Genomic DNA, 18,783 nt, shown 5'->3' with positions numbered 1-18,783 from the left:
TTGGGGATGCGCATGCGCATGGTGGACAGGCCGCCATTGGGGATGCGCATGCGCATGGTGGACAGGCCGCCATTGGGGATGCGCATGCGCAGGGCGGATAGGCCGCCATTGGTATGCGCATGCGCAGTGCTGCTTTCGGGCGTCGTGAGGGAGGCAACTGGGAGAGGTGCTGCATCGTGCGTGGCTCAATGCCTTTCTTTTTTTCTGGCGTGTCTCCCGCCCGGTTAGCGCCTATCTGCTTCTCCTAGTGCTGCTCCTTGTGTCTTCTCGTCGCCGGGTTGCCCCGCAGGGTTACCTCAGTTTGGGCGGGAAGCGCGGCCTCTGGAGCGCCTCACAGCGCTGTGGGCGAGAAGCAGCGGTCTGGGGGTGATGCTGGGTCTGCCGGGACCCTCACACCATCCCAAAGCTGTGTTTGGGACAAGCGAGCCCTCAGCTCACTGAGTCCTGCCCTGCTGAGGCACCCCGGGCCCAGTGCTGCTCTGTGTGCGTGTGTTGGGCTGTGTGCAGGCAGCCTGTCCTGCTGGGTTATCTGTGTGCCAGGAAACTCACATCACCCACCTCACGTTTGTGCTTTGTGGCTAGCTCTGGAGCTGGCCTACGAACTCCTGACGTGGGCTTTTGCTTTTAGATCCAACTCGTGTCCCACACACAGCATGGTGGCTGTTACCTGTGTGGAGGCAGTGGCTGCTCTGCAGGCTGTTCCTTGTGTGCTCAGCCTGTGGTGGGAGTGGGGCAGGGCTTCAATTCGTTGGAACATTGCTCAGTGCCTCAGAGCAACCCAGTTTCAGGTTAATGCAAGTCTTACCTCATACTCAGCCTACTCATGGGGCCGTTGGGTTTACTTCCAGCTTTTGCCAGATGATATGTGCAGGAACAGGTCTCTTGCCCCTCTAGTTCACAGAGGCTGTGCTTGGTCTTGGAAGGCGTCAGCTAGTTACAGAGTTTCACTCCAAGGGCTGGTGCACTGCTGCCTGTTTATTATCAAACGTCTTTTGCCAAAATGCCCAGTGGTTGTCCAGGGGTCAGTATTGCTGTAAGGCGAGCAAGGAAGCTGCAGAACAAACTGGGTTGATTCAAGAGCCCAGAGCAGAGCTGGCATTTTCATGGGATGCATTTGTCACAGGAGGTCCCGCGGACTTTCTGTGCCTTCAGGGTGTTGTGATTTAATTGAGCAACCTTCCTCCCTTCTTAATTGCTGCTCCTTTTTTGTTTCAGAGCTTTGGCCAGTGGAGATGGCAGGCACCTCAGACCAAGCTGGATGTGGCAGCCAAGCTGTGAGGAAGCAGGCAGGTGTGTGAGGAGAGCGGTGAGGGCACAGGCAGTGTGCAGGCATGCATGGGAAGGGTGGTCTGACAGGCAGACCGGGGCCCGGCAGAGGGCATGGCAGCACTGCGCAGAGCCTGCAGCTGAGAAATGCTGCTGTGATTGCTTTCCCTTCCTCCCAGTGCTCACAGTTTAGCCAAATCCTGCAGTAGAGAGCTGGAGGGGGCGCAGGGAGTTTGTTTGCATTCCTCAGGGTTTTTGTCAGCTTAGTCCTGCAGAGCCAGGTCTCATCTGTAATACTCCTGCTGCTTTTGTGTGCTGTCAGATTTGCCGGTAGAAGGCAAGGGCTCAGAGGCCACGAGACAACGTAGTGTGAACTAGGAATTGAGGGAAGGAGGAAGGATGGCCTGCCCCCCTTCCCTGCCCCCAGCAGACATAAGGCTCACACGGCTGTCCTGCACCCCTTGCAGGTACTGGATAGGGAGCAACGATGGCACCCAGGTTTCTTGCCTGCTTTGGGACCCCACCATGTGTAGGTGTGAGGTCCTGTCACATGGGAACGTGAGCAGGGAGCTGGGTCCATCTTAGGGTTGCAAGATTCCTCCAGCAGGCATGGTTATGCCTGCTGCCATTTCCTCCTCCCATTGCAGAAAAAACATGGGAAATCTGAATTCTGTTTGCTATTTTAAGCAAGTTTCTCTGTCCCTCCTGATATCACTGCTTCCTTGTTCTCACCAGAATATTACAAGGATAATAATTTTAATCCTTCATGAAATGTTGGCATTAAAGGCTTTGAGATGCTGGAAAAGTGTCTGTCCATAACAATGGGGTTAGTGTGACTGTGAGACTCATCCAGCCTCCAAATAAACCTGCACGCATTCGTGCCACATATAGCTGAGACTGCCCTGAGCCCTGGAGTGCAGTCCCTGTCCTCACCAGGACCAGGCAGGCTGTTATTCTGTGTGTTTGATTGAAGCACGTGCCCTCTTGCAAAGTTTAATACGAGGAAAATGTAATAATAGTCATACTGCAGGAGGTTATATATCATAACACATCCAGTGTCTTTACAGGTCAGTTTTACAACAGTTGCATTTCTCAATCCCTGTAATTTAATCTGATGGTTAGCTTCATGACTTAATCCTTTACTATGTCTCTGAGCTTCTTCCTCAGAACGCTGATGTGTAGTGACTCAAAATGATGGCATTTGGTGCACGTTCATCCAGAATCCTGTTACTGGGCATTTAAGTAGACAGGGGTTGCTCGTGTCCCATCTCTGATACTGGTAGTGAATGCAGTGATTCCAGAATTTGGGGTCACTGATGGTGTGTAACCCAAAGTCCCTGCCTTTATATATGTGTCACTGTGGGAACAATGTAATTCACTGATCTGGATGCTAAAGAAAGATGAGTACTTTTAGGTATATAAAGAATAACACACGTAATCAGTGATTAAAATCTCTTTATTTCACATGTGTTGGGGATGTCGGGGTGGCACAGCACCTCACACCCCTGGTCTAAAGCCAACAGGGCTCCACTGAGCTCAACAGCCACAATCTACGTCGTCGCTGTCCTTTGGCTCTGGGCCTTGTGCCCTACAAAAACAACCTGGATAAAACCCCAGCTATCCAGCTGCCGGTGCCCGTGCTTTCACTTCACTTTGTGCAAATATTGGTTCCAAAGCACAAAGAGGAGGGGCTTGGCACGTGGCCTTGCAGTGCTCCCAAACCAGCAGTACGAGTCTCAGCAACATGAGCTTGGCAGCGCTTTCACATTGCTCAGTCGCTAATCTTCCAAATTCTTTGCCTTGGGTATAATCCCACAAAATATGATTCAATTTGTCAACATAGCTACCTTATGACTAGTGTGTGTTTAGCTGGTCAGCCCATTTTGTACATTCCCTATCAAGTGGAATAGTGTGCGACAGCAGAAGCGGTTGGAAAAATATTTTTCACCCCAGATAGCTCAGAGGCTGAAACTTACTTGCTGTTTTCCACTGCCCCAGCTTGCAAGATTACACTGTACAATATAGTGCCTGTAGTTAAGGTGCATTTATAAGACTGTTTCACATTGACTGCATTTTTCATTCCCTGTAATTTACATAGCTGAAGGTTAACTTCACAGCTTAATTCTGTATTATCCCTTCTAGTTTCCTGCTTGGGACAGGAATAAATCTAAGCCCATTTCTGTTTAGCAGAGTGTGTTTATAGTTCATTGTAGCAAGCTGGGCGTATTTCACCAAGTGTCCCCATCTCCAGCATGGCTGGCTGGGCAATCAGTCTCATGTGCATGTGGACACCGTGTGTGGCAGCATGTTGCTGGGGCAGAGGTGGCTTTCCTTTGAGGACCTCATAGTTCGGCCCTGTGTCTGCCCCTGGAAGAGACAATTTGGCAGGCAGGAACAGTCTCGTGTCTTGTACCCAAGTGTCAAACTGGGCAGAGTACAAAGAAGCCATTCCTGAATAATGAATGCTTTTAAAGCACCTATTTCTGTTCCTCAGGATATAGAGTTGTGGGACATGGACTCAACTCCTAGCTCGGGTAAGCAGGGCAAGTGAATTCAGGCCTGTCTTTCAGGCTGCCCACTAACACCTCCCAGACATTCCTCCTTCCCTGTGGGCTCCGTGTCCTTTATCACTCAGCTCAGAAGGGACAGCACTGTCCCCGCAGCCTCACGGACCAAGAAAGACTGGGCACAAGGGCTTGTGTTGTCTTGCCTAGCTGTGTGCCAGTAAGGTGTCTGGCCCAATTCCAATCCTGGCAAAGCAGCTCCTCTGAAGGGCAAGGCTCGTGCTGCAGGCGCCATGTTCCTGGCCAAGGCCAGAGAGCCAGAACTCAGGCAGCAGCCCCTGGGCCACGCGTTGGAAAGCTATCGATGTGCCATCCTCTGTGCCTGCTCTGAATGCAGCCAGTGGTGGAGTGGCCTTAGGATCTTTTCTGCCCATCCATCCCAATTTGCCTTCAGGGAAGGCTGTCTAAGGGAAGGGCAAGGCAAGGCAATGCAAAAAGTGCCCAGAGCGTCCCAGTCAGCTCTCCTTTTAGGGAGTCTCATCATCCTTAATATCCCCACCACCACCACCTGCACTCGCCACATCCCCAGTGAGGACGCAGGCCCTTGGGAGCAGCGGCACCAAGATGGCCAGGCAGCGTGATGATCCTGAGGAAGAGGCTCTGCGGGGCTTCTGCCAACCCAACACCACCTTCTGAGCAGTGTGAGTCCTGGCTGTCGGGCTGCAAGGAGTTGGTTTTGTTTACTGTTCCTAATAAGCCAGGTCTCGTTATCGTGGGGTGAGCTGGATGTGTCATATTGTGACGGTCAGGGGCAAACAAAAATACTGCGGCGCGGATCTGCGCTGAGAATATCTGTGAAAACAAGGCTGGTGATGATGACTCACATCTCTGCAATGCCACGTTAGATTTGCTAAAGGCAGCTGGCTCGTGGTGTAGCACGGGAAAGGCTCCGCCCCAGCCCTGCTGTGGTGGCCTGGCCTCAGCTGGCAGCAAGAATTTACAGAACCAAAAATCACAGTTGATCTCAGGAAGATGTGCAGGGGTGATCACATCTACACCAGGAGCCATTTGTGGAAAGTGCAGATTTTATGGTAATTTTTCATGCCTGTAGGCACAGAAGCTCTGCACTGCGCAGAGCCTGCAGTGAGTTGAAGCATGTGCTGCACTGTGTGGATGTGAATTACCAAGATTCCACTTGCAGTCAGGAGAGAACCCTGCTAGGAAAACCATCAAGAAGCACAGTTAAAACCAAGCAAGGAGAGGGGTGCAGACACATTGAAGCCAGTCGCGGTTACTGGGACAAAACCCATTCTGTGAGGATGGCTTTGTATTCAAACAGTGCATCAGCACCGAAAGGTCTCCTGAACTCCTTGGCTGGTGATGAACAGAGGCAGGAAAGACAGGAGACAACGAATATAAGAGTTCAGATGATACACTGAGATGCAAGCTCTTGATAATTCACCCAGATCTTGGAGAGCATCCTTGCTGTGGCTGCAGGAGGGGAGCTGCGGCCAGCTGTGGGGACAGGTGGCCCTGCTTGTGCCTATGGGTGGGTTGTGATTTGGGCTAAGCACAGAGGGCAGTTCATATCTGCTTTGTGCATGGAGGGTGCCTCGTTCACTGGGTAAACAAGCATTTTTCTCTAAGATGTTCTCAAGCACGTGCTTGTCTTTAACCCTCCCTTTCAGCAGATGACTTATTTCCTTATCAGCCCCCTCCACAGCTCTTCCAGAAGCTTCCAGGATATTTCCAGCTCATGAAGATCTCTGACCCTTTTTACTTTACTGTTTTTCAGTGCTTCTTCCTCTTCTTCACTCAGAGAGATGCAGAGCCCATCAGGAAGTGCAGGCTATTGCCCAACATGTCATCAGGACTAAGGGCATCATTGTGAATATGCTGCACGAATCTTTCGACAGGGAAGTACAAAAGAGAAAGAGGAAGCACGTAATTCAGGCTGATTTTTTTTCCTGTAAGCAAACTTAACAACTTCAGGAGCTCTTTACCTTCTGCATTTCTTACGTTTCTTTGCAAACCCAAACCCATGCATGCAAAAATGTTGCTGTTGTTCACTTCATCATGTGGCAGCACTTGGGAACCACTTGACAGTGAGGCTGGGCAAGCAACCCAGGAGACAGATTGTCCTGTGGAAGCCACTGGTGAGACCAAATTCTGCTGTCATCCAACCTGGACAGTGTTTGAGGAATGTGTCCTTAAGCTGAGATCACCTCCACAGGATTGGAGGAGGTAATATGTGTTGACCTGGAGCAACAACTGCTGCACTCCAGCTTGTGGTCCGGGCAGGCAGAGCTGGAGCAGCATCCACCTCTTTTCCATTGGCTGGGACCAGGTGTTGCACTGGTTCAGTAACCCTTGCTTGGATTGCGAAGGAGAGAAGCTGAAATTTCCAAAGGCAAACTGGGCAAACTCCTGCTGCAAGGCTCTGGTGCCCCCATGGAGCTGGGCGTGGGGTCAGCCCTGACTTCATTGTAGCAAGGGCTGCCCCCCTCCTGCCCCTCTACAGGGGCTTCTCCCATGCAATTCAGGTTGTTCCACGCAGAGCTTAGGGGCTGCCTGCTAAATCACACCATTAAATCCCCGAGTCCGGGTTTGAGTGTTTCCATGTGCCTGGAGTGTCTTAATCTGGGCTGCTTGGGGAATTTTTATCCCGCGGATCCTTCGGTATGCCTGGAATGTTTGCTTTTCCTACTGCGTGCGTGTGTTTGAGGCACTCCTGTAAAAATAAGAACTTCCTGGCCGCCTTGTAAATCTTCCCTTGACCAGCACAGTCGCCTTGGGTGATTAATAAACGGGCGAGCTGAACCCAGCACCCGTGGGGAGCTCAACAAAGGGCCCTCGAGGCTGGCCTCCCTCCAGAGCCCGCCCAAGGGACGCGCATGGTGACACCATTTTTCGGTAAGAGCCTGGGAGAGGAAGAACGAAACGGAAATTCCAGTGAGCAAAGGAAATGCACCAGTGGGCCAGGGCTTGGGAGGCGTTTTCTATTGTATCATCGAGCAGCTAAAACATACAGCTCTGCTGGAAGGTTGTTCTGCCAGCATTGGGACTCTCACTGAGCTGGTTGTAGGACTGCTCAAAACTCGAGGGGCTGAGTTTCTTCTGGGGCCTGGTCTGCTTGAGGTCGACTGGAGTTGAGCTCAGTATTGCTCGCACTATTTTTTCTTCTTATTTCCCCTCTTCTCTTCTTGGGTCCTCTTCTGCCCACCCTTCTCCCAGCAGCCAGTCACAGGGCTTCCATTTCAGTGCCGTTATGGAATATATGGAGAGAAAAAGCATTTCTAGAGCCTACCTTCAGCACCTACTCATATCCCAGTGCGCTGCCTCTAGGCTCAAGTATCACTGTGTTTCTCCTGCAGGTTTCTCACTGTTGCATCTCTCCCTGTTAGCCCCAGGCTTATAGGAGCTCCTGTTCCCCTCCCTGCTTTGCCGTGAGTGTTTCCTCCAGACATTTGCTGGACCAGAGGAAACTGTATGGAGGCAGATGCTCTTCACCTTCCCCTCTGCACGCCTGCCCAGATGTTGCTCTCACAACCATCAGCACACACCACAGGAGGTCAAAGATTTGTGACAAGGGCATCAAGGGACATTTCACACTCTTTGTGCCCATGTGAGGTTTGCCTGGAGGTGCGTCTCAGTAACGAGCCTGCTGGCAACCCACTGCTTCTGAGCAGTGACAGCCTGGTGTCACCCTCCCTGTCAAGGTGAAGAGTTCCTGCTGTGTTTGGGACCCTGCAGTGAAGAACAAGCCCTGCCTAATGCTCACCCCCACATTTCTTACTTCAACAAGCCAGTGCACGGGTTGGAGATGGCTGTTTGAGTCTCCTTCAAGTGTTGCTATCAGGCATCAGAGTCAACACCCCTTTTCTTTCCCTGCTATCTGCCCCTCAGCCAGCCCTGATCTTCCACACCGATTAGTTCTCACTTAAACATCCAGGAGCATTACACCAAGAGGATTTTGCCATGGCAGGTTATCCCCATGGCAGGGAAGATGCAAAGCTTCCTTAGCAGTCTGGATGTGTGCAGTGACTTCCATCACAGAAGAGCAATAAGGAGGAGCAACCCCCACTCCTTTTGCAGGCTGCAGATTGGGGTTCTTGCACAGAACTGCCTGTGAGGAGGTGATCTGCCTCGTGACCACCCTGGGGTTGAGAGGTAACAGAGGGACCACACCATCCCAGGGATGCTCTGATACTGCCAGTGGCTTTTATTTAGGAGTTGTGTTGGCTTCTCACAATTTTCTCCTAGGCAAAAGGATCATTTTAAACTTTCAGAGAACCGTAACCAAAGAACATTTGGGGTTTTCTGGTTCCCCAGAATAAAACAATTTCCCCCCCCCCCCACTTCTCCCCAAAAGGCTCAGCCTTTTCAGTCCTCTCCCACTCCCAGCCCTCCATAAAAAGGCTGTGAAGCCAACCTTCCCACAGGAGGTGTCCCATAGCCCACAGGGCTGCAAATGTGACGTGAGTTGCTCTTGTGTCACCCCACAGCCCTCCTCTGTCCTGCAACCTCCTCCCCGCCAGCCCTCCTGCGGGCAGGAAATCACACCCAGAGATCTGCATTTCTCAGGAAAGAGCGAAAATGTCACAAAGGTGAGAATGTGGCCAAATTATTGCTGGCAGGAGCAGAAAAGGACAAGTTAACATCCAGGAGTGGAAATTACTCATTTCAAGAATGGGCGGGGGAAGGGGGGTGCAGGGGGATGGGGTTAAAATGCAGAGAAGAGAAGGACACCAGCCCATTTCTGACATAACGCAGTCAGAAATCTGCACTTCACACTTTGTCTTTGATGTTGGGACAGAAGATGCCTATTTGTGCTTCAGTGTGGTAGGAGCTGTGCCTTGGGGGATGGCTGCTCATGGGGACCAGACCAACAACCCACTGCCACCATCACCAGCCCTGGTCCTGCATCGCTCCAGTTGAGCCCCCACTGAGATGCAGAGGTAGAAAGATTTTGGGAAGATGATGGCCGAGAAGGAAGAATGGATGACGGGGCAGCAGTGATGGGTGTCACTGCCAAGGCTGCAGCACCCATCCTGCACCCCAGCAGGACATGGCATCACCCTGCATGTCCCTGGACATGGTGCCAGTCAAGGTGACATGGGCTGGACACATCCCCAGGGACATTCTTGAGGTGTCACTGTTGGGCTGTTCGCAGAGCTGAGGGGTTGGCAGCCCCGATGGTTCATGCCACATGGATCCTGGCATGAGTAAACAGTGCGGGAATGGGAAACAGGTGCTTGCGTGGCGACTTGAGCCCTGTTTTTAATTCTTGCTTTGAAGCAGGGATTTGTGAGAGGGACAGGAGGAGGCTTTTGGCATCCTGGGGCTCGGTGGACACGGCACCAGGCTGCCCATGTGCTGTCAGCATCCCTCCACAAGCATCTTGCTGGCCACAAACCTCTCCATCACACGCATCCTCCCCAGCTTCGGGGCTCGGGAGTGGCAGTTGGGAGCCACGAAGAAAACCAAGGTGATCTCATCCCACAAGTATTTTCTTGGCTCATTCAGCCCGCTCCAACGCCTCACCGATAAGGCTGGACGATGAGGTCAGCAGCAGGGTTTGGCATCGCCGAGCTGTGTGTCACCGAGGAGCCCGCAGCTCCAACACCTGCACTTAGCCCTGCGTTTTGGGGTTGGGGCTGCAGGGAGCTGCTTCTCCCCACGGTGAAACCACTTCTGTATCTCCTGCTCCATAAGCCTGTTTGTTCATCCTTCCTCTAAAAATCCCACCGGTTCTGCTGGCCCATTCCTAAAAGTAGAGATAGCAACACATCTGATGTCTAATCTCACAGCTAAGAGGATCTGAAGCTCTGGGGAGGCAATCGGCAATCGCAAGCATCCCAAGCATCTTGCCTTCGAGCAAGGACATGGCACACCACCGTGCATCTCCATCTCCAACAGCAGCCCTGCATCCCTTCCCTGCAAAACTGCCAACTCTGGGCTTTGGGAGCTGCTTCGACCTTTCCACGTGCTTCATCCTCTGATGAGAGGCAGAGGGTCTGCGTGGGTCTGTGGATGGGAAAGGTCTGTGTGAAGTAACCAGCAGCTGGTTAGGCTCCTCCAGGGGGACGTGGAAAGGTGGAAGCTTCCCGTATCTGCCGTGTTAGAAAGAAAAAGAGGAGCAGAGGGCTTTTCCTCTTCAGATCACTTTCCAAAGCACTGTTATCAGCCCAGGAGGGGTTTCCTGCTGCCAAAAATAGAGCGGTGTTGAGATAGGAAGGGAAGCGGGATGACGCAGGCACAGATAAAGCTGCTGGATGAGCCAGGGGGGCAGCTGGGTGCCCCCATCCCACTGAGAGACCCCCGGTGGGGTCTGGGATCTCACCCACACCTGCACACCCAGGGCTCTTGTTTCTCGGCCCCGTTATCAATGAGCAGCCGGGTGCTGAATGTAAGCCCAGTGCCTCCATCGCTGGGGCTGGCAGGGGAAGCTGGCCGGTTTGCAGCTCTGCAGCGTGCATCTGTGCCTCTCTGAAGGATGCTGCAGGCCAGCAGCGGGGTTTGGCCGAGCAGACAGCATTCCCCGCATCCTGTCCCCTTCCTTCCCCCAGACAAAGCCCCTCAAGGATGGCTAAAGGAAGAGCCCGACGGCCCGCTCCGGGCTTTGTTCGGCCTTTGGAAGGTGCCAAATTCCCTCTCTCAAGAATGAGAGCTTAATGTCCCGTATCTAATTAGTAATTTTCCCTGCACCTGCCCCTCCGCCGCCCCTCGGGCCATCTGCCGTCTCGGGGCCCCGCGGTCGGACGTGCCTGGCGCTGGGCGCTGGGGGTCCCGCGGCTCCTCCGCGGCGGCCGCACGACGGGGAAGCGGCTCTGCTGCCCGGGGCTCCGACCCGCCGCACCCCACAAAAGGAAGGCGCAAAGCACGCGTGCAGCCCGCACGAGGAGTGGAGGCCGGGGGGGGAGGGGGTGCGATGGGGAAGGGGAGCAGCGCTGGCAGAGGGCAGAGCAGATGGGGCCGCGGCTTTTTGTAGGGCCGAGAGACAATGGCGCGTCTCTCGGGGCCGGGATCAGGCACGAAGATTTATGCGGCCGGGCAGCTGGCGGGCAGAGCCTCGCGGCCCCCCCGGGCGGCAGCTGCGGCCCCAACCCCTCCGCCAGCCCCCAGCCCGGCGCTGACACCGATCGTCCCGGCCCGAAATGGCGGCTGGGCTGCCGCTGCTCCCCCTGGCGGCGGAGAGAGGACGGGGAGGAGGAGGAGGCGGCGGGGCGGGGCGGGTCCGGCCCCGCATTCCGGGCATAGCAGCGCCCGAGCCCGGCCCCCGCTACCGGCGGGGCCCGCAGTCGGCAGCGGCCTCGTTCCCCGGGCGGCAGCACGGCCGCGCCGCTCCGCCATGCCCCGGTAAGTGCCGCCCTCCCTTCAGCCCCGTCCCACCGGAGCCGCACAGCGGCGGGGTGAGCCGCGCTTCTCCGGCCCCCCTCCCGCTGATGTCCCCGTGTCCCCCCCCGCAGGTGCCCGCGTCGCTCGTAGAGCCCCCGGACGGACGGACGGACGGACGGACGGAACGCGGCGGAGATGAGGACGGCGGAGGATTCGAGCGGGACGGTCCTGCACCGCCTGATCCAGGAGCAGCTGCGCTACGGGAACCTGACGGAGAACCGCACGCTGCTGGCCATCCAGCAACAGGCACTGCGCGGCGGCACTGCCGGCAGCCCCCGCTCGTCGCTGGAGAGCCTGACCCAGGAGGAGAGCCAGATGGTGCCGCAGTCTGCCCGGCAGGAGCCGCAGGGCCAGGAGCACCACGCCGACCACCTGTATTCCGAGCACGGCGGTTACCGGCCGGCCCAGCCCCAGCACAAGGGCGAGGAGCTGCCCAGCTACGAGGAGGCCAAGGCGCACTCTCAGTACTACGCGGGGCAGCGGGGCGGGCAGCAGCACGGCGGCACCCGGCGCCCCGACGACGCCCTCAAGGACCTGAAGCACGGCCACGTGCGGTCGCTGAGCGAGCGGCTGATGCAGATGTCGCTGGAAAGGAACGGGGCCAAAGCGCACGGCCCCATCAGCTCGTCCCACAGCTACCCGCAGCTCTCCCGGCAATACACCCTGCGAGGGCAGCGCCCCGAGGGGACGGAGCCGCGCGGGCCTCCACCGGAGTACCCCTACATCCTCCCCGGCCAGGAGACGGCCGTCGCTTACCTGTCTCGGCCCTGCTCCCGGGACGGGGCCGGCTTCCAGCACCCCGAAGTCAGGTAACCCGCAGCCCCTCGCCGCTTCTCGGGTGCGGGTTGGTCCCGGTTTGCCCCAGCTGGTTCAGAATTTCCAACCGACAGCCAAAACTCCAGTGCTCTGGGAGGGATCCGGGGTTAATTCAGGAGCTGGAGGCAGGTCAGGAAATGGCTACATTCGGAATAGGCATGGGCTGGCGCGGAAAGAAAATGTGCTGCTTGAAGTGGAAAAAGCTGCCCGGCAGTCCCCGGCTGATGGCGCCCCCGGCCCCGTGCCTTCCAGCAGTGTGGATGGGAGTGTTGAGCAGTGCTCCTTCCTTCCAGCCGATCGATACCTCCAGCAAAGCCTGGCTCTGCTTTGAGATGTGTGGGTGTGGAGATCTGGGCATCTCCTGGTGCTCAGGGAAGTGTGGTGTTCTGGCATGGAATCGCTATGGGCAGGAGCTCCGAGCTGACTTACCAAGGCAGGGAGTGATAGCATCTCTGGCAGGAAATGCTCTCCTTCCAGGGAACAAAGAGGGGAAGGGGAGCTGTGAGGAAGATGCATTTGTTCTTCCTCACTCCTGGATCACCCCACAGGAATGCAGGCTCCAGCAGGGCGGCTGCATGGCTCAGGATGGCTGAGGCAGCCATGGGATGTCGAGGAACTCTGGGTGATAGAATGAGGATGTATTAACAGTGTGGTGGCAAGGCTTCGAGCCAGGAGCCCTGCCAGGAACGCTCTCTTTGCCCAGAAAAAATGAGAAGTAGTGCTGCAGGCTTCCAACACTCATCCTTTGCTGAGGTTTTTCCTGACTGCATCACCCAGCAGCAGGGTGGGACCGAGCCCCCCTGACCTAGCAGTCAAGTCCTGATGTTCTCAGGTGCTTAAATCCTGGATGGGGAGGTGCTCGAGCTGCAGACAGCACCATCAGATAGGCTTTCCTTCGTATTCTGTGTGCTCATGGGTGAGTGCCAAAGCCAACTCTTCCCAGCTGTGCAGGGCAGGTTGGGTGCCGGCAGAGCCTCTCTTATCCTTTTGAGAACGGCCAGGGGGCACCCAGCACCTCTTTTGTCCATAGAGCACCCCCGGGTGCTGCAGGAGCTCTGCGTATCCACACTGGTCATTTGGAGGATGAGAACATGGGAGCTTGAGGTGGTCGATGCTGAGCATCTCTCTTTCCCCCACAGCAGGCTGATGCCAGCGCCCGTCCCCGCAGCGTTCCTGCCCCCACCGAGCACGCTGGGCTCGCTCAGCCCTGCTGGTGTGGAGGCCCTGGTGAGTGCACAGGCGGCCTCAGCTGGCAGCCGGCTGGCCCAGGTGGATGCGGTGCTGCGGGAGAATGAGAGGCTGCTGCTGGACAATGAGAGGCTGCGGCGGGAGCTGGAGAGCTGCACGGAGAAAGCCAGCCGAATCCAGAAGGTGAGCTGGCCTCTGCTCCCTGTCAGCATGCTGGAGGTGCAGGACCCCAGCCCCACTGTTTATTTGGGATGTGGGCAATGAGTGCAGATGCTCGGCTCGCTTCTGCTCCTGTGCAATGCCTCACCCACCGGCATCCATCCTCTGGGGAGGAGGGAATGGCTCTGTGACCTCCTGCCCTGCTGTGTCACAGGCGGCAGATTTGGGCTGAGAGCAGGTACACCCAGGAATGGCCTCATCTGCACAGTGTGGCTTTGTCCCTTGTTTTTGGGAGAGCTCGTGCATTTGCTTCCATGCCGCCTGGGGCAGGATCAAGCAGCTGCTGTAAAAATTCACCCCCTTTTGTGGTTTAATCTCTGCCCCCTCCCTCCACCGGCTGCCCCCCACAGCAAGCAGCTGTGCTTCGGTGGCAGCGCAGCTCCTTGGCCAAGTGTGGAAGCGAGGGGAAAAAGAGCCCATTTTGAGCTTCCAGTAGCACTCAGGCTGTCTCCACCCGGCCCAGGAGCGTGCCCGGCCACCACAGAAAGCCCTTTGTGCAGCTTTGCACAAGGGCAGGGCTGTTCCCTGCCGGACAGACGGACACTGGGAGGCACGGGGAGAAGCTGGGCCAGCCCCGGGGAGAGCGCACTCAGCCAAATCCACGCTAAGGCAAGAGAACTCCCTCTGCACCCACAAGGCTGAAAGCAAAACAAAAGGGGGTTTTGCCCCAAAACCTGTGTTACAGTGGGGGTTTCTCCCTCTGAGGCTCCTCTGTGGGTTTGCTGAGCCCTGTCGGCAGTGCAGGACGGGTCCTGAGGCTGGGCAATGTTTCGCCAGCATCTGCCTTTCTTTTCCTCATTCCACAAATATCTCACCCCCGCCCGTCACTTCCTCCTCCCCAGCTGGAAACGGAGATCCAGCGCATCTCAGAGGATTACGAAAACCTCATGAAGGCGTCCTCCAAGCGGGAAGCACTGGAGAAAGCCATGAGGACCAAGAGGGATGGGGAGATGCGGCGGCTGCAGGACTTCAACCGAGACCTGAAAGGTGAAGAGCGGCTGCGGTCCACAGGTCCATTGGGTTGACCCAGTGGCTGCTGTGCCCCAGTTCCCAATTCCAGGCCTTTCTTCTCCCTTCTTCCTGGAGGCCCTCTCTGTCCATCAGCCTTTCCCCAATATGCTTCTTTTTAGCAGTTTTATTAGTCTGAGTGTTTCCACAGGTGGGAGGGGGTAGATGGTTGGGATTCTGCTCCATCTGTCCAAAACAGTCTTTTAAATCTAATTTTTTTTTTGTTTAATATTTATTTTTACACCAGAACGCTTGGAATCGGCCAACAAGCAGCTGGCCAGCAAGACTCAGGAGAACCAAGAGAGCAACCAGGGCACGGTGGCAAAGCTCCTGGCACAGAGTAAGTCCCCAGGGGCTCGGCTTTGCCTGATTTGACACAGCAGGGACTCAGAGCAGAAGCCTTTATGCTGGAGGAAGAGGTGGGGTGGGGGGGGGGGCGGCTTTTTGCCCTTCCCCTGGGAGTGCTGTGCTGCTCAGGGCGCTGGATGCGAGCCATTAATCCCGGCCGGCCGGCGGGGTGACCTGCATTCTCCACATTCCTGCTGCCGTGCGCCGGCTCTTCCAGCACAAAGTCCGCACTCCCTCCCCCTGCTTGCCCAGCCCTTCCCGTGCTTCTCTTCTCTGCAAGCTGGAATTTCTTATCGGGGGGGAAAAAATGCAGCAAAATCCATATTTCTATTTCTCCTCAGTGTTATTTCATCAGAGAGCTGGTGTTGGTGTTGTGGGGGAGGAATTGTGTCACCTTCCTTGGTGTAACCTAGGGCAGATTTTCTCATCGCAGGCCAAATTTTTGGCTGGAATTTGCAAGAAGGAGGCTTTCTGATGCAGCAAGTGTCCATGCTGGTGTCTCGGTCCATCAGGGCAAGTCTGTGTTCTGAAATGTGTGCTGTAGGGTTGCTACCTGACCCCAGCACACGAGGTGTGCTGGGTGAGGGCTGCTGACACCACTCAGCCGAATGGAGACCCGTGGGCACAGCCTCTTTTGGGAGGCCTCTGTAGGCCTTCTCATCCTCCAGCATCACGTCTCCAAGACTTAGGCCGGGTTTTCTTTTGCAGGCTATGAGCACCAGCAGGAGAAGGAGAAGCTGGAGCGGGAAGCCTCCCTGCTGCGCAGCGCCAACGAGGACCAGCGCCGGCGGGCAGAGCTGCTGGAACAGGCGCTGGGCAGCGCCCAGGCACGGGCAGCCAAGGCGGAGGCCGAGCTGCGGAAGAAGCGGGCGTACGTGGAGAAGGTGGAGAGGCTGCAGGCAGCCCTGGGTCAGCTGCAGGCCGCCTGCGAGAAGCGGGAGCAGCTCGAGCTGCGGCTGCGCACCCGCCTGGAGCAGGAGCTGAAGATGCTGCGGGCTCAGCAGGTGAGGGCATCCCAGGCACTGTGAGGTGGGAGGTGCCCACCATCTGCGTCCCAGCGTCTCCTCACCTCTCTGGGTCTTTTCTTGACTGTTGCAGAGGCAAGTGGGAACCGCAGGGGGTGGAGGGACGCCCGAGCTGAGCGCCCACAGGCTGTCGGAGCAGCTGAGGGAGAAGGAGGAGAAGATCTTGGCCCTGGAGGCTGACATGACCAAGTGGGAGCAGAAGTACCTGGAGGAGTGCACCATGAGGCAGTTTGCCATGGATGCTGCTGCCACTGCTGCCGCCCAGCGGGACACCACCCTCATCAGCCACTCGCCACGGCACTCACCCAACAGCAGCTTCAACGAGGACCTCCTGCTGGCCAACCACAAGCACCAGGAGATGGAGAACAGGTACCCCACCTTCCCAGTGAGCTACTTGTTGGGCGCTGCGAGCTGCATGCATCCTCAATGGGCCAAGTGACCCCTGTGAGGTTTCTACCCAAGGCTTTGGCTCCGTCGCAAGGTTCCTCCTTCCCATCTCAGCTTCTCCCTCTTCATCTCTCCAGGTTAAAAGCCCTTCATGCCCAAATCCTGGAGAAAGATGCCGTCATCAAAGTCCTGCAGCAGCGCTCACGGAGGGACCCCAGCAAAGCCCTGCAAGGCTCCCTGCGGCCGGCCAAGTCTGTACCATCTGTCTTCGCTGCCTCTGCTGCAGAAGGCTCATCCCGTGGCAGCACAGGTAAATGGGGATCCCAGCCCTCTTTGCCTCCAGCAGGGAGCAGCCTGAAATTTCCCCTTGCCACTTTAGAGGTGGCTCTCAGTGACTGGGGAATTTGGGAGTGTTTTGGGTGGGATTTCTCCCACGCTGACAAATTCCTAATGCTGTTCCTCCAGCAGGCAAAACTGCTGCAGATGAGGCAGCATCGGTGCCCGCAGCTGCACCCCTGCCCTCCCATGCCAAGCATGGCAGCAAGGATGGCAGCACACAGACAGATGGGACGGCACAGAGCCGGGGTGAGGGTGCAGAGTGCCCAGCCAGCTCAACAGGTGAGTCCTGAGGTCCCCATGGATGCTCCAAGGGTTGTGGGGGACACAAGGAACGGGGCTGGGCTTCGTGTTGCAACTGTAAATCTGGGCACTGAAGCAGTCCAGCTGCAGGAGGGCAATCGTACTCCCTTCTCCAGATCTCACATTCTCACTTCATTTCTCTGCAGAGAGCTCAACCGTCCCCAGAGCCCCAGACCTGTCTGACATGGTGGAGATCTTGATTTAAGGCTCGGCTGGCCTCTTGGCTTCAACTTTCCAGCTCCCAGGCCAGGGAGACTCACCCTCATGACGATGGAACTGGCCAAAGAGGAGCGGTGACAGCACGGTCCTCCACGTCCCATCTCTGCCACCGTCCCCACTGTGTGCCCTGTGCACGGCCGCAGGGGCACTGGAGTGCCTGGGCCCTGGTCACCCAGAAGATGCGACTCCCTGTAAATACACCCCTGTTTTGTAGGACAGGAGCAAACGTATTTATCACTTCAGGCTCCTTCTCCTCCTCTCCTGGGCTTTCTTCCCATCTCTCCTTCATCAGCTCCTTTCCATCTCCAATCCCCATGTCAGGAGCTGCTGGGAGAGCCCTGGGCACATCCCGTGCTTCCTCACAAAGGGAGAGAATGGGGAACAATGAAACGAAAAAGGAAAAATGAATAATAGAAAGAAAGAAGTCTGAGGATAAACCTGCAGGAGGTGAGATGCTCAGAGTGGAGCAACGTGTCCCATGGCTGGTGGGACGTGCGGCCCTGTGCCCCTCTACTGGCAGCTGGCTTCTGCCCGTAGCCAACACTGACTGCTCGGCCCTCAGAACTCAGACACTTCCCAGCCCTGCCCTTCATACATCTCTATTTTATTTTATTTTTTCTTTCTCCTTCAAATGTGTGCATTTGCTGGACAACTGCATTTTTTATTTTCTCTCTCAGACACGTAAAAAATGCGTTCTGTTCTCATGCATTGTTTACAAAGTAGAAAACAAAACAAAAAAAAAGAGGAAAAAAATCCCCACAAGTTAATATATTTTATATTAATATTGTTATTTCTTTTTAAGTATTTTTTTTTTTTTTTTTTTGTGCTGTGAACTTTTTTTATTTTCCTGCCAAAGACGACGAGTTCTTGTTTGTGCATTTTAAGTTATCTGAAGTATTTAAACATAAACCTGGCTGTTTCGTTATGCCGCCCTATACTGAGATTGCTGTAGCATTCCACTTGGTATAACAATATTTTAATAAAAAAACCAATTGAAAAAAACCCCACAGAGCTCCACCTTTTAGCACACAGTGCCCGGGGCTGAGCGTGCAGGGGCTCCTGTGGCTGTGGGACAGGTCTCTATTGCTGTAGGGGTGGATTGGAGACACCCAAAGCAATGGGAAGGCTTGAGCTGCAATCCTGCTTTGCTTGTGGGCCGGCTCTCCGCACTGCAGCCTTCACTGGGACTCGTGCAGCCTCCCAGGGCTGTACCTGTGCTGCCTCCCCTCTCCTGCTCCCCACAGCTGTGCAGTGGCTGCCTGGGAAGGGCTGCAGCATTCCTGGCATTCCGCAGTGCTCACACCCGCTGCTTTATTTACCCAAATCCGGATGCAGGTCTGACTGCTTGCAGGAGGCTTTTCAAGAGCTGCAAAGAAAAACCAAAACAAAACAAATGAGGAAAGGGAAGGATAAATCGTGAAGCCCACCCTGTAAATGGAGCAAGATGGGGCAGGAGGCCCTGGCCTCTCCTGAGGATGCACCAGCACGGGGGAGCTGTTTGTTTCCTAGGGTTGTTTCTGAGCTGGAGGAGCAGCCTGATGCAGCTCAGTGCGTGTGCCCAGGAAGGCAGGAGGAGCTGAGACCCACCAAAATCCTACTCACGCTGCTGCAGCAGCATCCACCAGTGAGAAATGCTTCCCAAATCCCTCCGAGAGGGGAGGAGGCGGTGTGCAGACAGGCTCCAAAACCGATGGTTCTGTCTTCATGGTCTGGTCTGCACCCACGCTGTCTCCTCAGAGTTGTGCCATCAGCAGCATCGCTTGCAC

At 55.7% G+C, this 18,783-nt stretch overlaps 1 protein-coding gene and 1 long non-coding RNA gene across 5 annotated transcripts; both read left to right on the top strand.

Moving 5' to 3' along the window:
• The first annotated feature begins 131 nt into the window (after nt 1-131).
• LOC122161393 lies at nt 132-6,478 on the top strand. 2 transcript variants are annotated; one of them, XR_006169169.1, is made up of 3 exons: nt 132-166; nt 1,216-1,290; nt 5,566-6,478. It is a non-coding gene; the product is annotated as an uncharacterized LOC122161393 (long non-coding RNA). The 2 variants fall into 2 exon arrangements; XR_006169168.1 differs by having other exon boundaries at nt 144-223.
• Nucleotides 6,479-11,274: 4,796 nt separating this feature from the next.
• On the top strand, nt 11,275-18,000 carry AMOTL2 (angiomotin like 2). Of its 3 annotated transcripts, none has more exons than XM_042821165.1 (9): nt 11,275-11,977; nt 13,127-13,355; nt 14,234-14,378; nt 14,647-14,739; nt 15,456-15,751; nt 15,846-16,141; nt 16,297-16,469; nt 16,625-16,777; nt 16,945-18,000. In XM_042821165.1, the coding sequence occupies exons 1-9, from the start codon at nt 11,304-11,306 to the stop codon at nt 17,001-17,003; spliced, it is 2,118 nt and encodes a 705-aa protein (XP_042677099.1). In that variant the 5' UTR covers nt 11,275-11,303; the 3' UTR covers nt 17,004-18,000. The 3 variants fall into 3 exon arrangements, with proteins under 3 accessions (XP_042677099.1, XP_042677100.1, XP_042677098.1); XM_042821166.1 differs by having other exon boundaries at nt 13,124-13,355; nt 16,628-16,777; XM_042821164.1 differs by having other exon boundaries at nt 13,124-13,355.
• Nucleotides 18,001-18,783: the final 783 nt, after the last annotated feature.

Source organism: Centrocercus urophasianus, unplaced genomic scaffold, assembly GCF_019232065.1.
Source record: "Centrocercus urophasianus isolate 14NV4802_14NV808 unplaced genomic scaffold, USGS_Curo_1.0 seq_19, whole genome shotgun sequence".
Taxonomy (NCBI): domain Eukaryota; kingdom Metazoa; phylum Chordata; class Aves; order Galliformes; family Phasianidae; genus Centrocercus; species Centrocercus urophasianus.
Note: the sequence above shows the minus strand (reverse complement) of the source record. Positions and strands in the feature narration are given on the sequence as shown.

Coding starts and splice junctions, on each gene's coding strand:
- AMOTL2 (XM_042821164.1), top strand. CDS start 11,304: ATGAGGACGGCGGAGGATTCGAGCGGGACGGTCCTGCACCGCCTGATC. Junction 11,978..13,123: donor TTCCAGCACCCCGAAGTCAG/GTAACCCGCAGC, acceptor TTTCCCCCACAG/CAGGCTGATGCCAGCGCCCG. Junction 16,470..16,624: donor CTCATCCCGTGGCAGCACAG/GTAAATGGGGAT, acceptor CTGTTCCTCCAG/CAGGCAAAACTGCTGCAGAT.